The sequence below is a fragment of the Crocodylus siamensis genome, chromosome 4, assembly GCF_052110815.1.
Source record: "Crocodylus siamensis isolate JL-2025a chromosome 4, ASM5211081v1, whole genome shotgun sequence".
Lineage (NCBI taxonomy): Eukaryota > Metazoa > Chordata > Crocodylia > Crocodylidae > Crocodylus > Crocodylus siamensis.
Window position 1 is genome coordinate 159,661,858 of NC_143398.1, and position 20,516 is coordinate 159,682,373.

General features: G+C 46.7%; 1 protein-coding gene across 2 annotated transcripts in view; it reads right to left on the reverse strand.

Annotated features, from left to right (window-relative positions):
* The window catches only part of LASP1 (LIM and SH3 protein 1), an 88,108-nt gene that overhangs the window by 23,997 nt on the left and 43,595 nt on the right, over positions 1 to 20,516 (reverse strand). For both annotated transcript variants that reach the window (XM_090044557.1, XM_090044558.1), the window contains exon 3: positions 5,470 to 5,554. In XM_090044557.1, coding sequence (XP_089900683.1) covers positions 5,470 to 5,554 — 85 coding nt within the window. The remainder of the gene's footprint in view (positions 1 to 5,469; positions 5,555 to 20,516) is intronic.

Genomic DNA, 20,516 nt, shown 5'->3' on the forward strand with positions numbered 1-20,516 from the left:
TCCTCTTTTTGTAGCCCCACTCCTGGCCATCTCTTTCCTTTCCTTTTTTGAGTCCTTGCGACAAGGTATTTAGCAGAATTGGCAGACTCATCAGAATCTGACAGGGCTGTGTTGCAAGCGCTTCTTCTATGGCCTCAAACTTGCAACGTTTGGACTGTCAACCATGCACCTTTGCACCTGTACTACCCCAGCCTCCTGGCCATCTTTGGAAAGGCTGAAGTGAGACATGTGAACACAACCACAACTCTAATAATGCTACTCTTTGCATTGGCCCTTGAAGCTTCACATCAGGGGTCAGCAACCTTTTATGAGTGGTGGGCCAAATTAGTGCAGCTGGCTCTGAAGGCAGTCTGCCTCTCCCCTTGCCAGAACCCCACTCTCAATCCAAGACTGCAGGGCTAGTTTATGGGCCAAATGACATTGCTTAGTTGATGGGATCCTGCCTGCAGGCCATAAGTTGCCCACCCTGGCTTTAGATCAAGTACTCAGCCATTGAGCCTTGGTTAGGACTTTAACCTGGGAGCCCTGCACAGTGATCAGGAAAAAGGAAGACACTACTTCACAGGGCAAGCCCCAAATCTTCCTCCTAAGGCCAGGACTACATCTAAAAGCTTTGGCTGGTAAAGTGCACAATTTCGTAACATTTATATTGGCTGGCACCCTAGCACACTCTTGCTAGCGGCAACCGTGGCTAGGGTACAGCACAGCTATTCCAGCAAACCCTTCCTAAATTTTGGCCTAACCTTGCTATTTATGCCTCCTGGAACTGAAGCAGGTGGCAGGGTTCACAATCCAAGCCCTAGAGGATATTCTATACTCTAAACAAATTCTGCAGCTACTCATGTCTTTAGAGGGAACATTAGGTGAGAAAAGAGCGCCTGTTAGTTAAAATATTCTAAGACACAAGCATGTGTTTGGAAAATAGGAGCCTCCCTGTGTAGGCAGAACAAAGGCAAAGAGGAATTAAGATCTTAAAATCACAAGTATGTTCACAGACCTTCTTCCGTGAAAGCCTATAGTGATTTTATGATTGTAGGGGGGTGGGGAGAGCAGTTTCTGTCCAATTCAACTATTCGACCTCCCTTCACTTCCACACCTGTCCCTAACCCTCTTCTCCTATGCTCTCCTGGCTGCAGCAAGTCTCCATTGTAATCTGATCTGCCAACACCTCCTTAAGAGCAGCTTCTCCTCCCTTTGGCTCAGAAAAAGTGGTATCTTGGTATCACTCTGGCTTGGTATTAGTGCTCACAGGTGGAATCCTTAAGTCTGACATACTGATCACACCTACATTTCACAACCAATTAGAGATCTCAGAGGAAATCCTGACAGTATAGGGGTGGTCTCACTGAACATTAAGACTACCATTGAATTATACTGTCTCATTGACAGTATACCAGTTCATTGAACAAACTCTCTTAACCAAGGATAGGAAAATCCTTTCTAAAAAGGTGATTTCAGGAAAGAACAGCCTTTCATGAGAGAGGGATGGGGACAGGATATTAGGTAGTATTTAGTGGCTTCAGAGTGCCTACAGGTAAAGTCTGAAAACCCAGACCACCAAGACTTGGGTGCCCAATTTTAGGGGGCCTTTAGTCCCCCAATTCATTTGTCACTAAGGACTTTACTGACTTTTACAGGAATGAATGAGTTAACCTGTGCATCTAAGTTAGGCTATTTATACAGCTGCCCTTAGCACACCACTGTGCACCTAGGAAGAAGGGAAGGATTTTGCCTATTGTACAGATGAACAACAAAGCAGAGAGCAGATTTAGTGACTTGCAAAAAATGTCAGAAGAGGATACTAGAGAATCAGACCAGGTCTTCATGTCCAGTACCTAGCCTGGCACAATTCTTCCTTCTCCAGGTTAAATCTCTACTGGTAGATTCTTAAGTCCCCCCGGATTTTTCCACTGGCCTTTGCTGCCCACCAAGAACTGCTGTGCACTGTTAACAGCTACCTTTTTCCACCCTGGAAAATGGTGGGATGCAGAATAGGTGAAGCAAGGCATAAAATTTAGTATTTTCCAAGTGTCTGGGAATCTTCTTAAACGCTTGTTCTACATCAGTTCAGAAGAAATCTCTTCCCTAGACGGGCTCTGCATGCACCACTCAGGCAAGGGGAACCTTCTAAGCCATTAGGCAATTTGTGAGGGCCAGAGGAGAGTGGGATCCTGCTCCAGTGAGATTCTTTCCTCCAAGCTACTGCTGCTTGAGGTATTGGCCCTTTCATCTCTCTTGTACCTGGGTAGCCATTCCAATCAAGCACAGATGTCTGGGTCAAAACAAGATTTCCTGCAGCTTCAGATTAAGAAGGAAGTGGGATGAGGTAGGCTTTCATGCCAGCCTCCTAGAGGAATGAAACAAATATCCTGGGGTTCAGTTATTCAGCATGAAGTAGGCAGCATACCAGCAAAGCTGGCACCCAGCTTGTCTCCTACCCCCTGCCATGCCACATAGCAATGCTGTCCTCAAAAGGGGATGGGCAGGAAGGAAAAGCAGCATCAAATGCATCCACATCAGAATTCATGCTGGAGTTTGTGAAGATACTTTACAGCTAATAAGCACAAAGTTTCACAAAAACACAGCCTCCTCAGAGAAGAAAGGACGCTGGTAATATAGAGAAGACTGCACAGAGGTAGGGAAGGTCTGAGTGTTCTGGGGAAAGCTTTTGTTCTTATGATGGGTGTTGGGCAGGCAAGGATCCCAGGAGAAGAGGTTCTTTGTTAAGGTCCAAGATGCTGTGGTAAGGTGCATGAGACTTGGTTTCTCTCAGGTTAGATTCTGCAAGGATTTAAAATACAAGGTTCCTAGACATTTCCACAAAGCTATCCCTCCGGTGGTTTAGACCGCCCCCAGTACTGAGTCCACTGGCTGCAAGAGCTCTCTTTATCACCAAAGGCTGTACCTTGGACCACCATTAACCTCTCACATTGGGCAGCCTGGGCTGGTGAGTCAGGGCTCAGACTGCAGAGTCCTGCCCGTCATATGGCCAAGTATGCTGCTGTGAAAACACAACTAGCTCTGCTGTCACAAATGGAGTGTGTTCTCCTTCACAGATCACTGCTTCATGCTTGGGAGTGCTGCCAGATGGGGAATAGAGAAAGGCATCTCCATTTCAGGGAGGCTGCAAGAGTGCATTTTTAAGGGACAAGGACCAAGGAAGAGAGAGACTACACTTCAGTCGCAATGTTTTCTTTTCCACTCCTATCTCAACAGACCAGCATTTACTCCAGAATCCCTACAAGCAGAACTCCCATAAGGACAGGGAAGGGGGAGTCAGTTGCAGACAGGGCCTGAACAGGTCTGTTCCCGGTAGGGATGTCAAGGACAGTCCACTTCTCAAAAGAGGGATTCTCTAAAACAGGAGTGGCCAACCCACGGCTCTGGAGTCCAAACTTCCAAGTCCAAACTGAGTAATGTGCTCGCTGCGAGCAGTCACGTGATGTGATGACTATGGAAGCCAGTCTCTGTGTGCTTGTGCAAAGATTCAAGGCGACACATATTAACTTCTGAAGAGCCACATGTGGCTCCAGAGCCACAGGATGGCCACCCCGCTCTAAAATGGGTAAGAGGAGCACCACAAGTGCCTCACTGATACTGTGCAGGGAACTCGGAGGCTCTCAGCATAGCGTTATCCTGCCCATTGCCATGAAGAAGCAGTGCTGCCTCCCCTAGCAGCTCCAACACAAAGCGCATCTGTGCTGTAGCCAAGAACTCCCCAACAGCTTGAGCCAAGCTGCATTTGTGAAAGTCCTGGAGCTGTTGAGCAACTTCTACCAAGAAAGGGACCTTATAAAAGCAGATGTTTTGAGAACTGCAGCTGTTAGGCCCATCCCAGCAGATGCTTGGGCTTAAAGCCTACTACTTATGAAGGGAAAAGGCAGAAGTCCTAGCGCCTTTCCCATCTCCATCCCTAGTCAGGAAGCCACTCTCAGCAAACTGCTTTTTAGCTCCTGGCACTTTCCACTGAATGGGAGAGAAGAAAGGAAGGTCACTGTGCCCTTCACAGCACAGCAGGAAGAGGGAGCCTGCCAGTCCTGAACAATGACTTCTCACCCTGAACACACCATTTGGGCAAATATTGTGCAGCACAGCAGCTACCCAGTTCCTCCGAGAGCTCAAGCTGCCTGCTGAACAGCAGAACTAGGTCAGTCTGCATCAACAGCAACCTTCAAGGCAGCCTTTTGCCCCCTCTACTGAGCCTAGTGGTCACCTCTTGTGCTCTCATGCTCACGAGACTGCCACAAGACAACATAGTGCCTGAATGCATTTTCCTTGACATGCTAGGTATTCAGGGTACTAGTCTCCTGTATTACTGCCTCAAAGAGGTACAGCCACAGGACTTCTGGATTTCCAGGGCAACTAAAATAAGAACAAAGAACCAGGGTCTGAAGTCACCTCCTCTGACTCAAGTCATCTTAGCAGTGTGGCAACATCCTGAGCAAGCTGTGAGGAGTAGTACCAATGCGGATCGCTTGCTCTTTGTTTGAAAGCTAATGTTGCCCTTAAACCATTTCTCAGAAAACTATGATTTAAGCGTTTCCACTTGTGCAGAAAAGGATGGAAGAGATCACATCTTGGCTCAACACTAACCCTTAAAAGGTCTAAGGCCAAAGCCAGCTCCTACTCCATCACCCAAAGTTACCTGTGTGAGAATGCAACTAGGACCTGGGTCCTGCTGCCAACTCAGGCAGTGGATAGGCGTAATTTTGAGTGGCTTTAAAAAGGGAGGGGGAGTTGCAAGTCAGGAGAGTGCCTCAGTTATTGGTGTCTGCATGTTCATATAATAATATATGCAAGCTAATTTGCTTTAGCCTCAATAAAACAAGTCAAAACAGTATTTCTCCACAATGCTAGTGGAGCATGAGAATGTAGCAGTAATACTGGAACAACTTATGTCAGTATAAGTTACATCTGCTCACACACTCTAGTCCGTCCCTGGTCTAAAATGGGAGGAGATTGTCACACTTGCCCTACACAGGCTCATTTTTCAGGAATCACTTATCCCAAAGGGGGAATCTTGCTCTGAGCCGCTTCCTTTTCCTTTCTCCCTCTTTGGTTTCAGTTTGACAGATTCCGGCCCTGCAGAGTTTGTGCTAGAGAAGCCACTTCAGGAAAATAATTACCTGTGCCGAGGAGACAACTTACAATTTCACCTCATTATATTTGTTGGGGGATTCTTAGCACGGAAGATACTGCAGCAAGAAAGTCAGAGATATGACACAGGATACCAGGCTGCAGGACACCCTGGCTTCTCAGCTCACATAGCTGTTGGTGACCACTGGAGACAGATGTCAAACTACGTGGACCACAGGCACTGCCAGCCTAGATCAATCTTGATATCTGACAAGGAACCCCCTCTTTCAATGCTTTCCAGCCCTCAGGCTCTCAGTCAGTTATTAAAGGTGGGAGGCATGGAGTACAAAGTATGATGTAATTTAGCTCAGACATGTCTGGCTGCACTCTTACCTGGCTCTGAAGCTCACTCTGCTGCTTTAGGCGCAGATTCTCTGGAGTGTCGGCCACCATGGTGAAGGACTGCTTCGGGTAGTGTCTGAGAGGAGACAAGAGAGCCGGTCAACTGTTAGACATGCCAGATGGGCTTTGGGACACCAGAGGTAGCACCCACATTGTATACACTTCCCAGTTACTCCTTCCCCTTCAGCCTTGAGATCACCCAGGACTGAACAGGCCTGAAACCTTTTGGTCCTAGGAGACTGGTCCCCTATTTCAGGGTTTTCCAACCTTTTCCATTAATAAAAAACTTTTGTGGCACACCTGTTAAGGCATTCCCCATCCTCATACCTATTGTAGCTCATTGCCATGGCAAAACTCTGCAGCACACCTGTTCATTTCTGATGGCACACTTCTGTGCCACAGCACACTGGTTGGGAATCACTGCCCTATTTAAAAAATTCAGCCGGAGCACATCACAGGAGGTAGGGCACCAATACCAGCAGCTGGGTAGAGTTCTCAGTCCTCAGAGCTGCTAGTCTGGTGCCTTTCACCTGTAGTTAGTTTACTGGACAAAAACAGTTATCTTTTTAAAAACAATAATAAAAAAAGACGCCCCCCCACCCCCTCAGTGTGAAAGCACCTCTCCACCCCTTCTAAGGCAGGAAAGAAACCTGGATATCTGGAATGAGCCCTTCTTAAAAGGCCTTCAATTTTCTATTATGGTAACACTAGTCCAGATTTTAATATTAAGATCTGGTCTATGGAGACTACCTCATTTTAACTATTTAAGTGGGAAGGAATAACACTTTTTATTCAAGTCAGAGCAGTACAATCCCCTAGTTTTGCTGTTGGACTAATATAAAGGAGTCTTATTCTGTATCCTCTACAGGAATAGTTACACTGATTAAATTATGCCAGTATGGTAGCATCTAAACAGGGTGGGGAGATGGGGAAGAAATGTTATACTGCTCAACAATATTGGTATGTAGTTCAAGCAGTACGACTTGCGTTTAGCACATTGTCAAGACTCGTCTAGCATGGGAGTGCTGTACACAGAATGCTATCCTGCTTGGCAGCAAGCCCACTGCTATTATTTTGGAGTGCTGTATAGTAATCTCAGAATGGTGCACACAGCCACAGCTGTATACAACACAAAATTAGCAGTTAGAGGAACTCAAGTACCAACTGAGAGCAACTGCTGAATCCAGCAACTGGAAGACAAGGATGCTGCTACACTTCCTTTCCCACAGCAGAAGGACTCACAGTCTTGTCTGGAATCTCTTATGTGAATAGGACTGAGTCATGAGTGAAGTTAAAGCTAAAAAGGCTAGACAGGTACACTGTATAGCTGGGCATACTCCAAGCAAGACCTGAGCAACAGATTAAGACTGTGGTTCTAGTCCAGAGAACAAGATGCCTTGGCTCTCCAGCCATTTAGCTTGGAAAAATACAATTGTGGCAGGCACATACAGTATATACCAAGAAACTGATTCTTTGGCTATTAGTCACACAGTTCATGAACAAGCACAACTCTCCACTGCATGCGTAGTCACGTTTAGTCCAGTCTAAAATGCAATAAGCTAGTTCACATTACAAATGCTTTGAAACTCAACTGCTAACAGACCTAGTCTGGGGCACTTCTTTGCCCTCATACCTGGGGAAGTGGTGTAGTGCTGGTCTGGGGAGTAGAGAACTGCAAGACTAGGGTCTCTTTGCACTGCCTTGAAGTCAGTGGTTGTCCAGTGCAACTGTTCCACATACAGAGCTCCTTGAGAAACCTAGGACTTAAGACAAGGCAATATTTGCCTCCATGGGATCACAGAGAAACTCTTCACATTCCACTGAAGCATTTAGATTGAGACATTTGAGACTCAGCGCTGCATCCATAGCTTTTCTTGTATCAAAAAGGATCAGAGGATTTTCCAGGACAAAAGAAAGGGATGGGTAGACCGAATAACTGAAGAGAAGCACGAGTGCTTTCCATTACAGCAGGACTCCTGCGTTTAGGGGCAGAGTTAGAAACAGACTTCAAAACTTTGGGAAACAGTCACTTCCCACTTGTGTCTCCTCCATCTTGCCAAGCTGTGTGAGAAGGCCACTTGGGTACATCCAACCCTTGTGAAATAAAGTGCTACGAGAGCCCAGGAAGAGAGCTGCTAAGGAAAACGCCTTTCCACACATATCATCACATGGGATCAAGCTGTGTGTTTTAGGGCAACATTCAGCTGTTTTACTTAAGTAGCATGGTCATAATCGGCATGAGTTAAACTCCCCATAGCACTAGCTCTGAAGAAAACAGTCCTCATGTCAAACCAACTCACTGTGAATGGACACAGAAACTGACCCCATTTCTAATGAAAGCTTCAAAAAGGAGGAGGGGGTGGGAGGTCTTTAAAAAGTCTCCCTGTGGAATGTTAAGCCTTTGTTGCAGCACTGAGATCTTAATTCCACAGTGGCAGGCCAGTAGGGACTTTCTTGTCCCTAAATCCCAAGCTTTCTGTAGCCTCCAACTCCACTCCCCAAACACTAAAGCCAGCCAAGTCTGGGAAAGATTGGACGGGAGAGGGAAGATAAGGAGGGCTGAAATAGGGCCAACTCCTGACCTAGTTACAACAGCACTTGGGAGACTTAGCAGATGCACACATTTGGGTCCCCTATCTATAGAGGTTAACCCACAGAGAGAGAGTCTACAGATTAAGCATCCTGACAGCACAGATCCATTTACACTGTAGTTTGTAATCAGGCAGAGGATCTAGTTACAGATGCATCATACAGCAGTGTAAGCTTGAGGCTGAGAGTCAGGCAAGGGATCCATCAGAGCAGTTGCAGTACTCTGCAACCTATAGCATAGTGAACATCCCCACCTCAGACTGGCTATCATGTGGTCTGTCAACAACACTTCAGAATTAAGTGCAAGTCTTCAACCAGATAGAAAGCAGAGTTCTTCCTAGCTGACAACTGTTGCTTTTGCATAGTTCTGTCCTGCACCAGGACAGCAAGAGACCAAACCACAGGCCATTGCTCCACTTCCTGTAAGAACAGAATATACCTGAGTAGAGCAACAGTGCAGGAAACTCATGATTAAAAATAGATTCCTGCTCAAGTGCTCAGGGAAAAAGAGAAAGCAACAAGCAACAGCATGCCTTTTTCTCCCCTCCTCCAGTACCATGGTGTGATCTAAGTCACAGCCCCTCCACCACTCCTTTAAACAGTTCATAGATTCATAGATGCTAGGGTCGGAAGGGACCTCAATAGATCATCGAGTCCGACCCCCTGCATAAGCAGGAAAGAGTGCTGGGCCTACATTACCCCAGCTAGATACACATCCAACCTTCTCTTGAATACCCCCAGGGTAGGGGAGAGCACCACCTCCCTTGGGAGCCCGTTCCAGAGCTTGGCCACTCGAACTGTGAAGAAGTTCCTCCTAATATCTAATCTAAATCTGCTCTCCTCCAGCTTGTGGCCATTATTTCTTGTAACCCCCGGGGGCGCCTTGGTGAATAAATACTCACCAATTCCCTTCTGTGCCCCCCTGACGAACTTATAGGCAGCCACCAGGTCGCCTCTCAACCTTCTCTTGCGGAGGCTGAAAAGGTCCAGTTTCTCTAATCTCTCCTCATAGGGCTTGGCCTGTAGGCCCTTAACCATACGAGTGGCCCTTCTCTGGACCCTCTCCAGGTTATCCGCATCTTTCTTGAAGTGCGGCGCCCAGAATTGCACGCAGTACTCCAGCTGCGGTCTGACCAGCGCCCGATAGAGGGGAAGTATCACCTCCTTGGACTTATTTGTCATGCATCTGCTGATGCACGATAAAGTGCCATTGGCTTTTCTGATGGTTTCATCACACTGCCGACTCATGTTCATCTTGGAGTCTACTAGGACTCCAAGATCCCTTTCCACTTCCGTGCCACCCAGCAGGTCATTTCCTAGGCTGTAGGTGTGCTGGACATTTTTCCTCCCTAGATGCAGCACTTTGCATTTCTCCTTGTTGAACTGCATTCTGTTGTTTTCTGCCCACTTGTCTAACCTGTCCAGGTCTGCTTGCAGCTGTTCCCTGCCCTCCGGCGTGTCCACTTCGCCCCATAGCTTAGTGTCATCTGCAAACTTGGACAGAGTACATTTCACCCCCTCGTCCAAGTCGCTGATGAAGACATTAAAGAGTATCGGTCCAAGCACCGAGCCCTGCGGGACCCCACTGCCCACACTCTTCCAGGTCGAAACCGACCCATCCACCACAACTCTCTGGGTGCGACCCTCCAGCCAATTCTCCACCCACCGGACTGTGCAGTCATCCAAGTCACAGCCCCTTAACTTGTTCACCAGTATGGGGTGGGATACCGTGTCAAAGGCCTTCCTGAAGTCCAAGTATACGACATCCACCCCTCCTCCTGCGTCGAGGCGTTTTGTGACCTGGTCATAAAAAGAGACTAGATTGGTCAGGCACGATCTACCTGCCACGAACCCGTGCTGGTTTCCCCTCAGCATAATTTGTCCTGCCAGGCTCTCACAAATGTGAGCCTTGATGATTTTCTCAAAGATTTTGCCAAGGATGGAGGTGAGACTGACTGGCCTATAGTTACCCGGGTCCTCCTTCCTCCCCTTCTTGAAAATGGGAACCACATTGGCCCTTTTCCAGTCCTCCGGGACTTGACCCGTGCGCCACGAGCGTTCAAATATTCCCGCCAGTGGCTCTGCAATGATGTCGGCCAGTGCCTTCAGTACCCTCGGATGGAGCTCATCCGGGCCTGCCGACTTAAAGGCATCCAGTTCCTCCAAGTGACCCTGCACCACCTCAGGGTCCACGCATGGAAGTCTGGTGCCTTGCTGCTGCCTCCCTACACTCCCAGTGAGAGACTTGTCATGCCTCTCGCTTAGGAACACTGAGGCGAAGAACTCGTTGAGGAGTTCAGCCTTGTCCCCTCTGTCCGTCACCAATTGTTTCTGCCCATTTAGCAGGGGTCCTATTCCTCCCTGGGCCTTCCTTTTACTCCCTATATATCTAAAAAACAATTTCTTATTGTCTTTTACTTGGGTTGCCATCCTCAGCTCCATGGTAGCTTTGGCCTGTCTAACTGCCTCCCTACAAGCACGAGCAGAAGAGGTATATTCCTCTTTGGTGATCTCTCCCTGTTTCCACTTTTTATGTGCTCCCCTTTTGGCCCTTAGTCTCCCCAGGATTTCTCTGGTCAGCCAGGGAAGCCTCCTGGCCCCTTTCCCTCTTTTACCTCGCACGGGGATCGTCTCGCTTTGTGCGAGAAGGATAGCTTCCTTAAGGCACAGCCACCCTTCTTGGGCTCCCATCGTTTCAAAACTACTACTCTGCAATGCATCCTTCACTAATCGCCTGAGTTTGCTGAAATCAGCTTTCCTAAAGTCCAGCACGTTCACCCTACTGGTTACCTTACCCACTCGACGCCTTATGTTGAATTGTACTTTTAGGTGATCACTGTCCCCCAGATGGCTACCGATCTGTAGGTCCCCTACTATGTCATCCCCCGTTGCCAATACCAGATCCAGTAAGGCATTCCCCCTAGTGGGACCATGTACCTCCTGCGTCAGGTGGAGGTCCTGTACACAGGTTAGAAACCTGCGTGAGCGGTGGGACTTTGCTGTCTGTGTCTCCCAGAAGATGTCCGGGTAGTTTAGGTCCCCCATGACCACCGCCTCTTTAGCTTTTATGGTCTCTGAGAGTTGCCTCAGGAGCCCCAAATCTATTTCTTCCCCTTGATGTGGGGGTCTGTAGCAGACCCCTACCACCAAATCCTTTTCTCCTTGCCCCCCATGTAGCCTAACCCACAGTCCTTCTACTTCCTCATCCTTTGATTCTGTCTTGATGAGGGTTGATGTATATTGCTCCTTAACATAGAGCGCAACCCCTCCCCCCCTTTTCCCCACTCTGTCCTTTCTGTACAATCTATAGCCCTCAATATGTACCGCCCAGTCGTGGGATGGATCCCACCAGGTTTCCGGATGGATCCCACCAGGTTTCCAGTTGTCCAAGAAGGGGCAGCAGACCGTCTTAATTCACCAGCCAGCCATGCCCAAAACAAAATCCTGCCACCAGGCAAAGTCATAAACAGGCTGCACCCTGTCAGCAAAGACATGGAAGCCTGCTGGCTCAACTGAGAATAGACATTAACATAGGGAGTGACTTCGAGGCCCGAGGCACAAGAAATTGTTTTCCACCTCCAGAAACAACATTTTTGCTTGCAAGTGACAGGTAGACACGTCAGGACACCAGCCACCCAGAGCCCTGCCAGTCCCAGTTTCCAGGCCAACCAGGAACAGAGAAATATGTCCCTGTCCAGACAGGAAAAAAAAAAAAAAATCTGCTTATTGGTCTGCATGTACTCCTCCCCCACCACTAGTCTGGCTTTAGGAAAGGCTAAAGAGTGGGCACCAGTTCTACAGCATTTCCAGACCACTAACGGCTTAAAAAAAGGGCGGGGGGGCATTATTTTAATCCCAATTCAGATTAATCTGATCGGATATATGTATTACTCATGCAGACTCCACCATTCCCTACTTGAGCCCTACAGGCACAGCTACAGAGTTTCTGAACACAATACAAGCGTCAGGGCATGCTGTTTGCCGAGCTGTGCCCTGCACGGCAGTACACAGGAACTTTACTCCAGCTCAGACTACAAAGCAGATTTTTCCAGAGATCTCAGTTCCCCTCAAAAACAATGGGTGCAGCTGGGTGAGACTAGTACTTCTGCCTCTCGCAACTTCATTTGATTTAAAAAAAAAAGAGAGAGAGAGAGAGAGAGAGAAGTTGGGGGAGGGGTGAAGGGTGGTGTTCGGGTTGTTTTGTTTCATTTTGTTTTTTGGACAGCTCAGTCATGATTTCTAAGCACTTGCCACTTCCAGAGGGAATGCAAGGTGAATAGGATTAAGCCTGTTTTCGATTCCACATTATCCATACTTGCCTGCAGCTGTGTTACATGCTTGTTAAAATGCTTGGCACATTGTTTAGGTAGATGCCCCCAGCAGGAAACCTTACCAGGAATATTTAAATAAAATAAAAACTAACATTGCGCACTTGAGGACTGAATCTGCGCCAGCAGCCGTCCAACTGCTATTGCTAGCATGTGGATAAACATTTCCCTTGGCTTCGCGCAAAGGAGGGCTTTATCTAGATGCTAACCTAGGGGAATGCTCAGCTAGAACAGATCTCAGACCTAAAAGGCCACACAAATGTATGGAAAGAGACTGTGGTAACAACAGACTTCAGTGCATTTACAAATCAGTTTTAGTCCTAGCAAGGAGAGGACCTAAAAAAGGGCATGGACAGATTTAAATAGGGAAACGGAAGAGAAAAACAAAAAAAAAAAGGAACCAACTAATAGTTTCAGGTATTGCACAGGAGCAGGTCTGATGGTGATGCTGATAAAAAGGGTTCTACTGAGTGCCCTCATTGCTCCCTCCATTGGAATGCCCTGACCCACACACTCTCTAGTGGACATTACCAAGGTAGAAAGCTCTGTCCCTACAACACTATGCAGAAGGAAAACTAACCTCCCCACAAGGCTTCAGAGGATGAAACTGAAGTAGTGGCATTAGTACCCAGACACCAGGCTGTAGGCAGGGACAAGGAAACCCTCCTCTCCGCTGCTTGGAATGCAGACTGCACTGAATCTTTGAAAGGCTCTTGGTGCAAAGGTCAGAGTACTCCATTTTTCTGCTTCAGATTGAAAACTGCAAGTTTCCTGCTAGAAGCAAGCCGCTGTTTGGCTTTTACCGCAGCAATTAGGACCTAATGAGCAGTAGGGTTAATCCAATGATTATGCTACCCCAGTTTATTAGGGCAGAAGAGGACAGGAGCCTTCTTCGCCTGCTTTTACTTCCATTATTGTACACATCTGGAGCCTTATCCCAAAGTCCCTTGAAGTCATTGCCCAATTCATACCAAATACCAAGGTGTTCCCAGCTCAATGATTTGGAGCTGTAAGTTTTCCAAGAAGGCCTGCTTTTAATGCTGATGAGTGCAGTTTAACTCACTCAGATCCAAAACTTCCTAGGAAGAGAGAGTCACGATCAATTCTCTGTTGATAAGGTTAGCATAGGCCCCAAAGTATCTCCAAACCTTCACATCTTCATTGCAGTCATCCTGAAGACAGGCTTTTCCTGGGCAGTCCCTTATCTGGGCCTGTCATCAGGACAGGAATCAAATTTAGCTTCTCTTAGGATACCAAGCAGGACTGAAGTAGCCCCAGTACTGCTAGCGTTGCTGTGTACACATCTACTAAGCTATATCTGAAGATGTCCATTGAGTCCCATTAAAAACACTCTTCACTTTCCAAAGAAGGGTGCACCCCCAACCTCAAACTCAGGCCTTCCTGATAAACAGAATGAGGAAAGGAAGTCTGCCCTATAAAAACTTAAGAGGAAGAAACCTTTACACAGAGAACCCAAGCTGGCTAGGAGAACTGCTTTACTACATACAGTATGATATAGGTTCCACATGAAGAAGTGCAATTTAAAAGAAACACTATTTCCACACACCAGCAACACAGAGCTCCATTTATGGTTTGCTCATAGCCTGTAAGCTCCATGCTATCTGCTAGTGCAGAGAGCCTAATCATTATGTTTCTATGGCAACCACATCTGATGCTCTGGGCATGCTAATGTAAGAGCGCTTCCAAATAGTGGCCTCTGGCTGTGGGTGCAACAGAAGTTGTGGTCACAGAAAGGATTGAAAACAAACAGAAATGCAGTTTCTGCCTAACAGAACTGAAATCCTCTCCTGTGAAGCTAGGTCACATTTTACTGGTCTGCTCAATATCCCTTCCCCCACCCCAAACCAGGAGACATGAAGGTCAGGGTACTGATATAGGTGGGTCTCACTCCCCTCCTCCTTGCCAAGACACCATTACAAGCAGCCCTTGTTATAGACTACAGAGCATCATCACAGGGAGGAGATATTGCTCACGATGCTACCACTGAATCGTGGAAAAACATACTAGACACATTTCAGAGCACGTACATTTTCCTCGCATCCATTTCAGCATATTCTGCCAAGCAGTCTGACAAAAGAGCGCTTGTGAAGGTGAGGGCTGGCTGCATCAAGGAACCAGGGTCTATGCATATTCCATGGCATATTCCATATAGCCAGCCCTAGCATTGCTTATGGCCTCTTCTTAAAAGTCCAGTTTCCTATGTGGCTCTGCCAACTGTATGGAAGAGACAACCTCATCCTTTACTGACACCTACAAATGAAAGTGGTGGGGGAGTGCAAGGGCTCTTTTTAAAAACAGGATTCCAGGAAGACAGCCAATATGCCTACCACTGCGCATTTTCAGGGAAGGCTACTGCAGCTAATCAAGCCAAAGTAAGAGGTCAGTCTTACAGGTGGAGAAAGGGAAATTGATAAATATTTACCCCAAAGCTATGGGGGAGGAGGACAGCTCAGGGATGGACTTCAGAACTGCTTAACTCTTGGTTATATTCAACAAAATAAATAAGTAAAACTATGTTGTCTCATGACCGTGGGAAGCAGCTTCTTCCTATGGGCAGTTTTTCTGGTTTGGTCATGAATATACAAAAATAACGAAGCTGGTGCTTGTTCATTAGTATACTCTTGAATGCAGATCACAAATAAGAGATATGGGGATGACCAAGAGAGAACAGCCACTTCAGCCCTTTGGCACTATGACAGGGATTTAGTGATTTAGAGTAGTGACTCTAGCTACTCACTAGAAGAAATCAGTGCTTCCCATTGCTTAGCCAATATCCTTGGAACAAGACAGAAAAACTCTCTCATATGCATGAGAATTAGCCATTATAATAGGCAGCAATAAATTACATCTTAATGAAAAAGCACTGGATGAGCTGCCTTGGTTCAGAGAAGAGAGTCCACAAGATAGTATTCATGCAAACTCTATTCTTCCCATCCTGCACCCTCAACACCTGTGGGATTTATAGAGCGGTCAGGTCTGTCCCTCTCTGCTTTGGGTGGTCTGTCTCATGGTTATGGTGGGAAAAAGCTATGGACTGTTTCTTCTGCTTGAAATCAGAAGCCAAGGACCAGAGTAGTCAGTGTGCCTATCACTGCTGTAACCATTAAAGGGCCTGCTCTTAGCAGAAAGGAGTCCTATTATATTTCAGAAGAAAAGAAAACAATTCACCCAAAGCTCTGCAATTTATGAAAATAACATGATGCAGTGACCTGTGACTGCAAGGAACTCTACTCATGTAGACTGCCTAGATGCAGGGTCACTCTTCTTTGCCTAGAAGATGCCTATATGAAACCAAGTGTTCCACTAGGTGCTTGGGTCTCCACTGTGAGATCTTTTATAAGCAGCAGAGATATATCCCACCACCAGATCCAAAAGAAGCTGTGCAGCAAGCTTAGACTGGTGTGGTTAACTGAGCCACTATTCTCGGCACTGAACTGAACTCTGAGAAATTTAAGTATGTTGCATCCTGGCTAGATGATGCTGACAGAGGTTAGAAACAAGGGTCTTGGACTACAGCCTACTTCATGCTTAATTTGGATCAATTTCTTTCCCTCCCACATCCCATTAACAGAGCACTGCTGGCCAATACAAGCATACATAACCAAGTAACAATGCCTCAGAAACAGTTAGAAAAGGGGGGGGGGGGAGAGAAACAAACCAAAAGGTGCTGGATCACAAGATCTAAAACCTTCCCTTACTGGAGAAAGTTTCAGGGTTTCTCCAGAAAGGAGAAATCCAGACAGCTGAGAAGGCAGGGGAAGCTGCTTAAATGCAGTCATTTTTCTAACTGAAAGGAAATAATTAGTCCCACGCACCCTCAGAGGTGACATTTGTGTAAAGTCTGCTGCTAAGTGATAGCAGCTCAGACAAAAATATTAACCTTTTCTATAGTATGAGGGAGACAGCTGATCCACCCAGAAGCTAAATCAACATCATAGCAGAAGTATTAGATTCTACTCCTGGTCCTACCAACTCCATGTTATCTTAGGGCAGGGGCGGGCAATTATTCTAAGCAGAGGGCCGCTTACTGTGTTTTGACAAGCCATTGAGGGCCACATGACAGGCAGCCCAGGGCAGATTAATATTAATTTTCTAAAATTTTTAGGGGCTCCGTGGGCCAGATAAAGTGGCCTGGCAGGCCACATCCAGCCCCCAGGCCACATTTTGCCCACCCCACATCTTAGGGGCAGGATATTTTGCTTCTCATTTTGCTAGTAGCCAAACAGAGATAAGTCATCTTAGCCCCATCCAGCTCAAAAAGTGTTGTTAGTAGGGGAGTGTGAAGAGGGAACTAGAGCTAATGAACTGAGCTTCTTCCAGGGATCTTGGAATGGAAGCTGTTACGTAATCCATAGTTCTGGAAACACTTCTACAGCAGCTGGACAGGTAATTTTAACACTGAGATGCTGTCCAAGAATGAGCTACAGCAGGAATAGTGAGCACATGCCAAGACCTCCCAGCCTGGCAACTCAACAGCTGCTTTATCAGCAACACTGAGACAGATTATTTTAATGATATAGTGCTACTGATTAAGAGAAGCCTGCCACTCTGGTCTCTGGGGCAGTGCCAACAGCTAGCCAGTGGGATTTGTCTCACTCTTCAGGCCTCTTGGATGGATGTCAGCAGTCACTGCTGATGCTCGATTAGTGTTTAATGAATCGGACAAATAGGATGCCCCCAAATCCCCCGCCACAGGGGGCTGCTGTCGGATTCAGTGAGTAGTATTTAAATATATAGGGCACAGACACACATGACAAAGTAGAGCCTCAATGCTCAATCCAGCCTCTTCCCTCTTCAGGTTTGCATCTTTGTCCAGGACTGATACAGCAACAGCCCCTTAATCCACAGCTCCCTGAGATCTAGGATGATTATATACAAGCAAGAGAGAGATTAAAGAGCCTCCCCAGCCCTCATCCACCATAAATGCAATGAAACATAAAAGTCAGCTTAAAGGAGACAAGAAAGTGTTCTCACAAAGGGGAGACAAATCTCCATCCCACCTAGTGATAATCAGTCACCGTTTGCCTGCTCAGGCAACAGATCAGTCATGTCTCCTTTAAAAGCTCACCTCTTCCACCGAGAGGTCTTCTGGGCTGCTGTCTGAGTGTGAATACCAGAGATCATGCTCCATTTGTAATGCAGCAGCACTTCTAATGCAACAGCTACCATCTCTACACAGAACTACAGGGATTGTCTTGCTATAAGCCCAGTAAGTGGGTTTACATCTCCTCTGTGGAAGCTTTACAGCCCAAAGAAGGATTTAAAAAAGCAGATCCTCAGTGAAATTCCCATGTTTAAAAGGAGTCTATTAAACAACTCTGAGCAGAAAAACCAAGTAGATTCTGCAGCAAAATCCAAAGCTACAATAGTTGTCAGAGGTCTTCAACTTGGAACCATCCAAGTGTTTCTGCTATTGTAAACCACAGGTCCTGGATTAAGACTAGATAAGACTGTTTATTTTGTGCCATTTGACAGCTCCTTGTCTAGCTAGCAATGCTTTCATATGCCCCCAGGGGAGAGTCACTTGGATAAACCTTCAGAGCCAAAAAAACCCAAAACACACCCACTGACTGCAGGACTTGGGGCAGGTCCAGGAGGAGAGGTTACTTTTTAAAATTCAGAGGGTCCTTCAAGATTCACTGAGCAGTCTCTTGCTCATACACCAATCAGAGATGGCCACCTCAATTTCCTCCTAGAGACACCCATCTGCAAGATCAGGCTTCCTGGCCATTCATAAGCCAAGCAGACCCAGCTGGCTTCAGGCCCCCCCAGCCTAGTTTACAGTGCACCCTTTTGACTAAAAATCAAAATAAACATTGAGCATTTATATCCTATCACTTTCCAGATCAGTCCTGTCCTTATAAGGCAGCTCATACATTAGGCAGCTGCTTCCCAGAACAGGAAGCTTCCTTCTTCCCCAACTCAAACAGAGCCAGAGAGAGTGTTTGGACTGTTCCTGCCATCATAGCCTCCACCTTGTTTTGGCACCATTTTTATACCAGGTCAAGGGTAAACACACTACTCTATGACTGAACCATGCTTAGCTCAAATGGTGCAAATATAAAACACCAGTAATGCTGGCCAGCGCAAGGAGGAACTTTTAATAGATCCAGACATCAAAGAGTCCTGTGAGGTTTAGCTCTGGTCTCCTATGGATTTATCTTCCCCACCCCTTTCCAGGCCTAGAATACAGAAGAGCTTCCCTCCAGGGGTGACATTAGTTACCTTTTTACAGCTGTATTAAGACTCCAGTAAAAACAAAGTTAAACAAAGGAAGTAATAGAGTCTGCTTTACCAAGAGAGCCACAGAAGTTCACATCCTGCTGTTCAAAGGGCTCAAGTGTTGCTGATTCTTGGGGACAAAATTTAAAACAAATAGGTTTAAAATGGAAGGGAGGGGGAGAAGAGATAGAAACCCCTCCCTCCACCCTTGCAAGAGCCTGAAAACCTCCAGCTGAACCAAAAGTGGCTGCTGAGAAGGAGGGACATCAGTTCCTCTAACAGTATTCCAGGGAGAGGGCACCGAGATGGCTGGGCCAGCTCTCCATGTGTACAGCTGCTGCGGGAGAAAAGCATCCGTTTGCAGCCTGCCTGTCTAAACCAGCTGCATTCAAGTCAAGTAGCTTAGAGAACAATATACAATTGCTCTCAAGGTTCTCTTTCTTGCTTCCCACCCCAAACAAACAGCCTGTGGGAAATCAGTGCCATATTAAGGCAATACACTGGAGATAGCTGTGTTTTGCCCCAGGGGGTTCTCAGCTGATGAGGAAAACCACATCCTGCTCTAGGAAGAAGCGAATCCTTGCCCCTAGATTACAAGAGCACTTGTGGTCAACTGCTACTTATTTGCACTCTTCTGGCCACACCACTGGATAGTCAGTACCAATTAAGACACTGGCTCCTGCCACTCAAACCTTTCCCCCAGGGCAGGGAACAAGCATTGCACTAGCATCTCTTTATTCCCCAGGAAGTTCCAGCTAGGACCAACCATGAAGGATTTAGACTTCTCAGTGCTGTTTTCTGGGTGACCCACCCAACCTGCCAAAAGAGAAAATTCATTGTGGTCTGTCAGTCCTAAGGTTGGGAAGACAACTCTCACTAATCCAGAACAACTCCTTTAAATGGGAGCTGTATTCCACATTTTTGGCGAGGGGGGAGGGAACAAAAAGTGGGGGACAAAGAAATAAAAAAGGGGTCACTTAAGTGAGAAGAGCATTCTTAATTCTCCCACTCCAGAAGTTCCCATACAGAACTTTAAGGTCAACAGGGTTGTTTGATTTCAATATTATTTCTCTCTCCTCCATTCTTCTAACATCTATAACAAGCTCTGCCTGTCCAAGCCCTCTCTTTTCCCCCAGGACACAGGGAGATGCAGACAGTTTCAGCCTCAAACAGCAGGTGAAACAAAGTGAGGATTGATGGCCTTCCATCAGCAGCAAATTGGAGCTTCGTTATGGGAACAAAATGGGCATCGCAAAGAGGCTGGATTTTTCCATGGGTAGTTTTGGCATCGAGTAGGGATAAGGTGGTCAGAGGAGATCCAAAAAAGTTAACACCCCTTAACAGTCTGCCACTACAGTGAGGTCCAAGGGAAGGGCCAGGCAAGCTACAAGAGCTCTGCTATAATCCAGCAGTCAAGAGTGGTTAAAGCAGGCCAATGACTGTGTGTGTGGCCTTGGGAAAGCTGCTGCTGCATCCCCATTTTCTCATGCTCTAGGAAGAGGGAATATGTACCAACTCTTCATACAGCTCATACCAAGCTCCTTAAAATGCTACTGCTTGAGCACCACTCGAGGTTGGAGCTCCTTGGAATAGAAACCCTGATGCTCTACAAACAAATAAAAGCCTGGTATTGCATAAATGAAATATATTTCAGCCAGGCTAGCTTGTCCATCCTAATTAGAGATGGCAGTATTAGGATCTGAGGGAGTCTGGGTTATGCCTGAGTTGTTGACAGAACTATCACTATTGTGCTGCTAAATTCTTGACCTTACAACTGCCTGTACATGCAGCATGCTAATAGTACTGAAGTAGGCAGTCCTCATCAGGAATGCTGCTTTGAATTCACCTTCCCAGCTCAGCCTATGAGGGCAAGCTGTT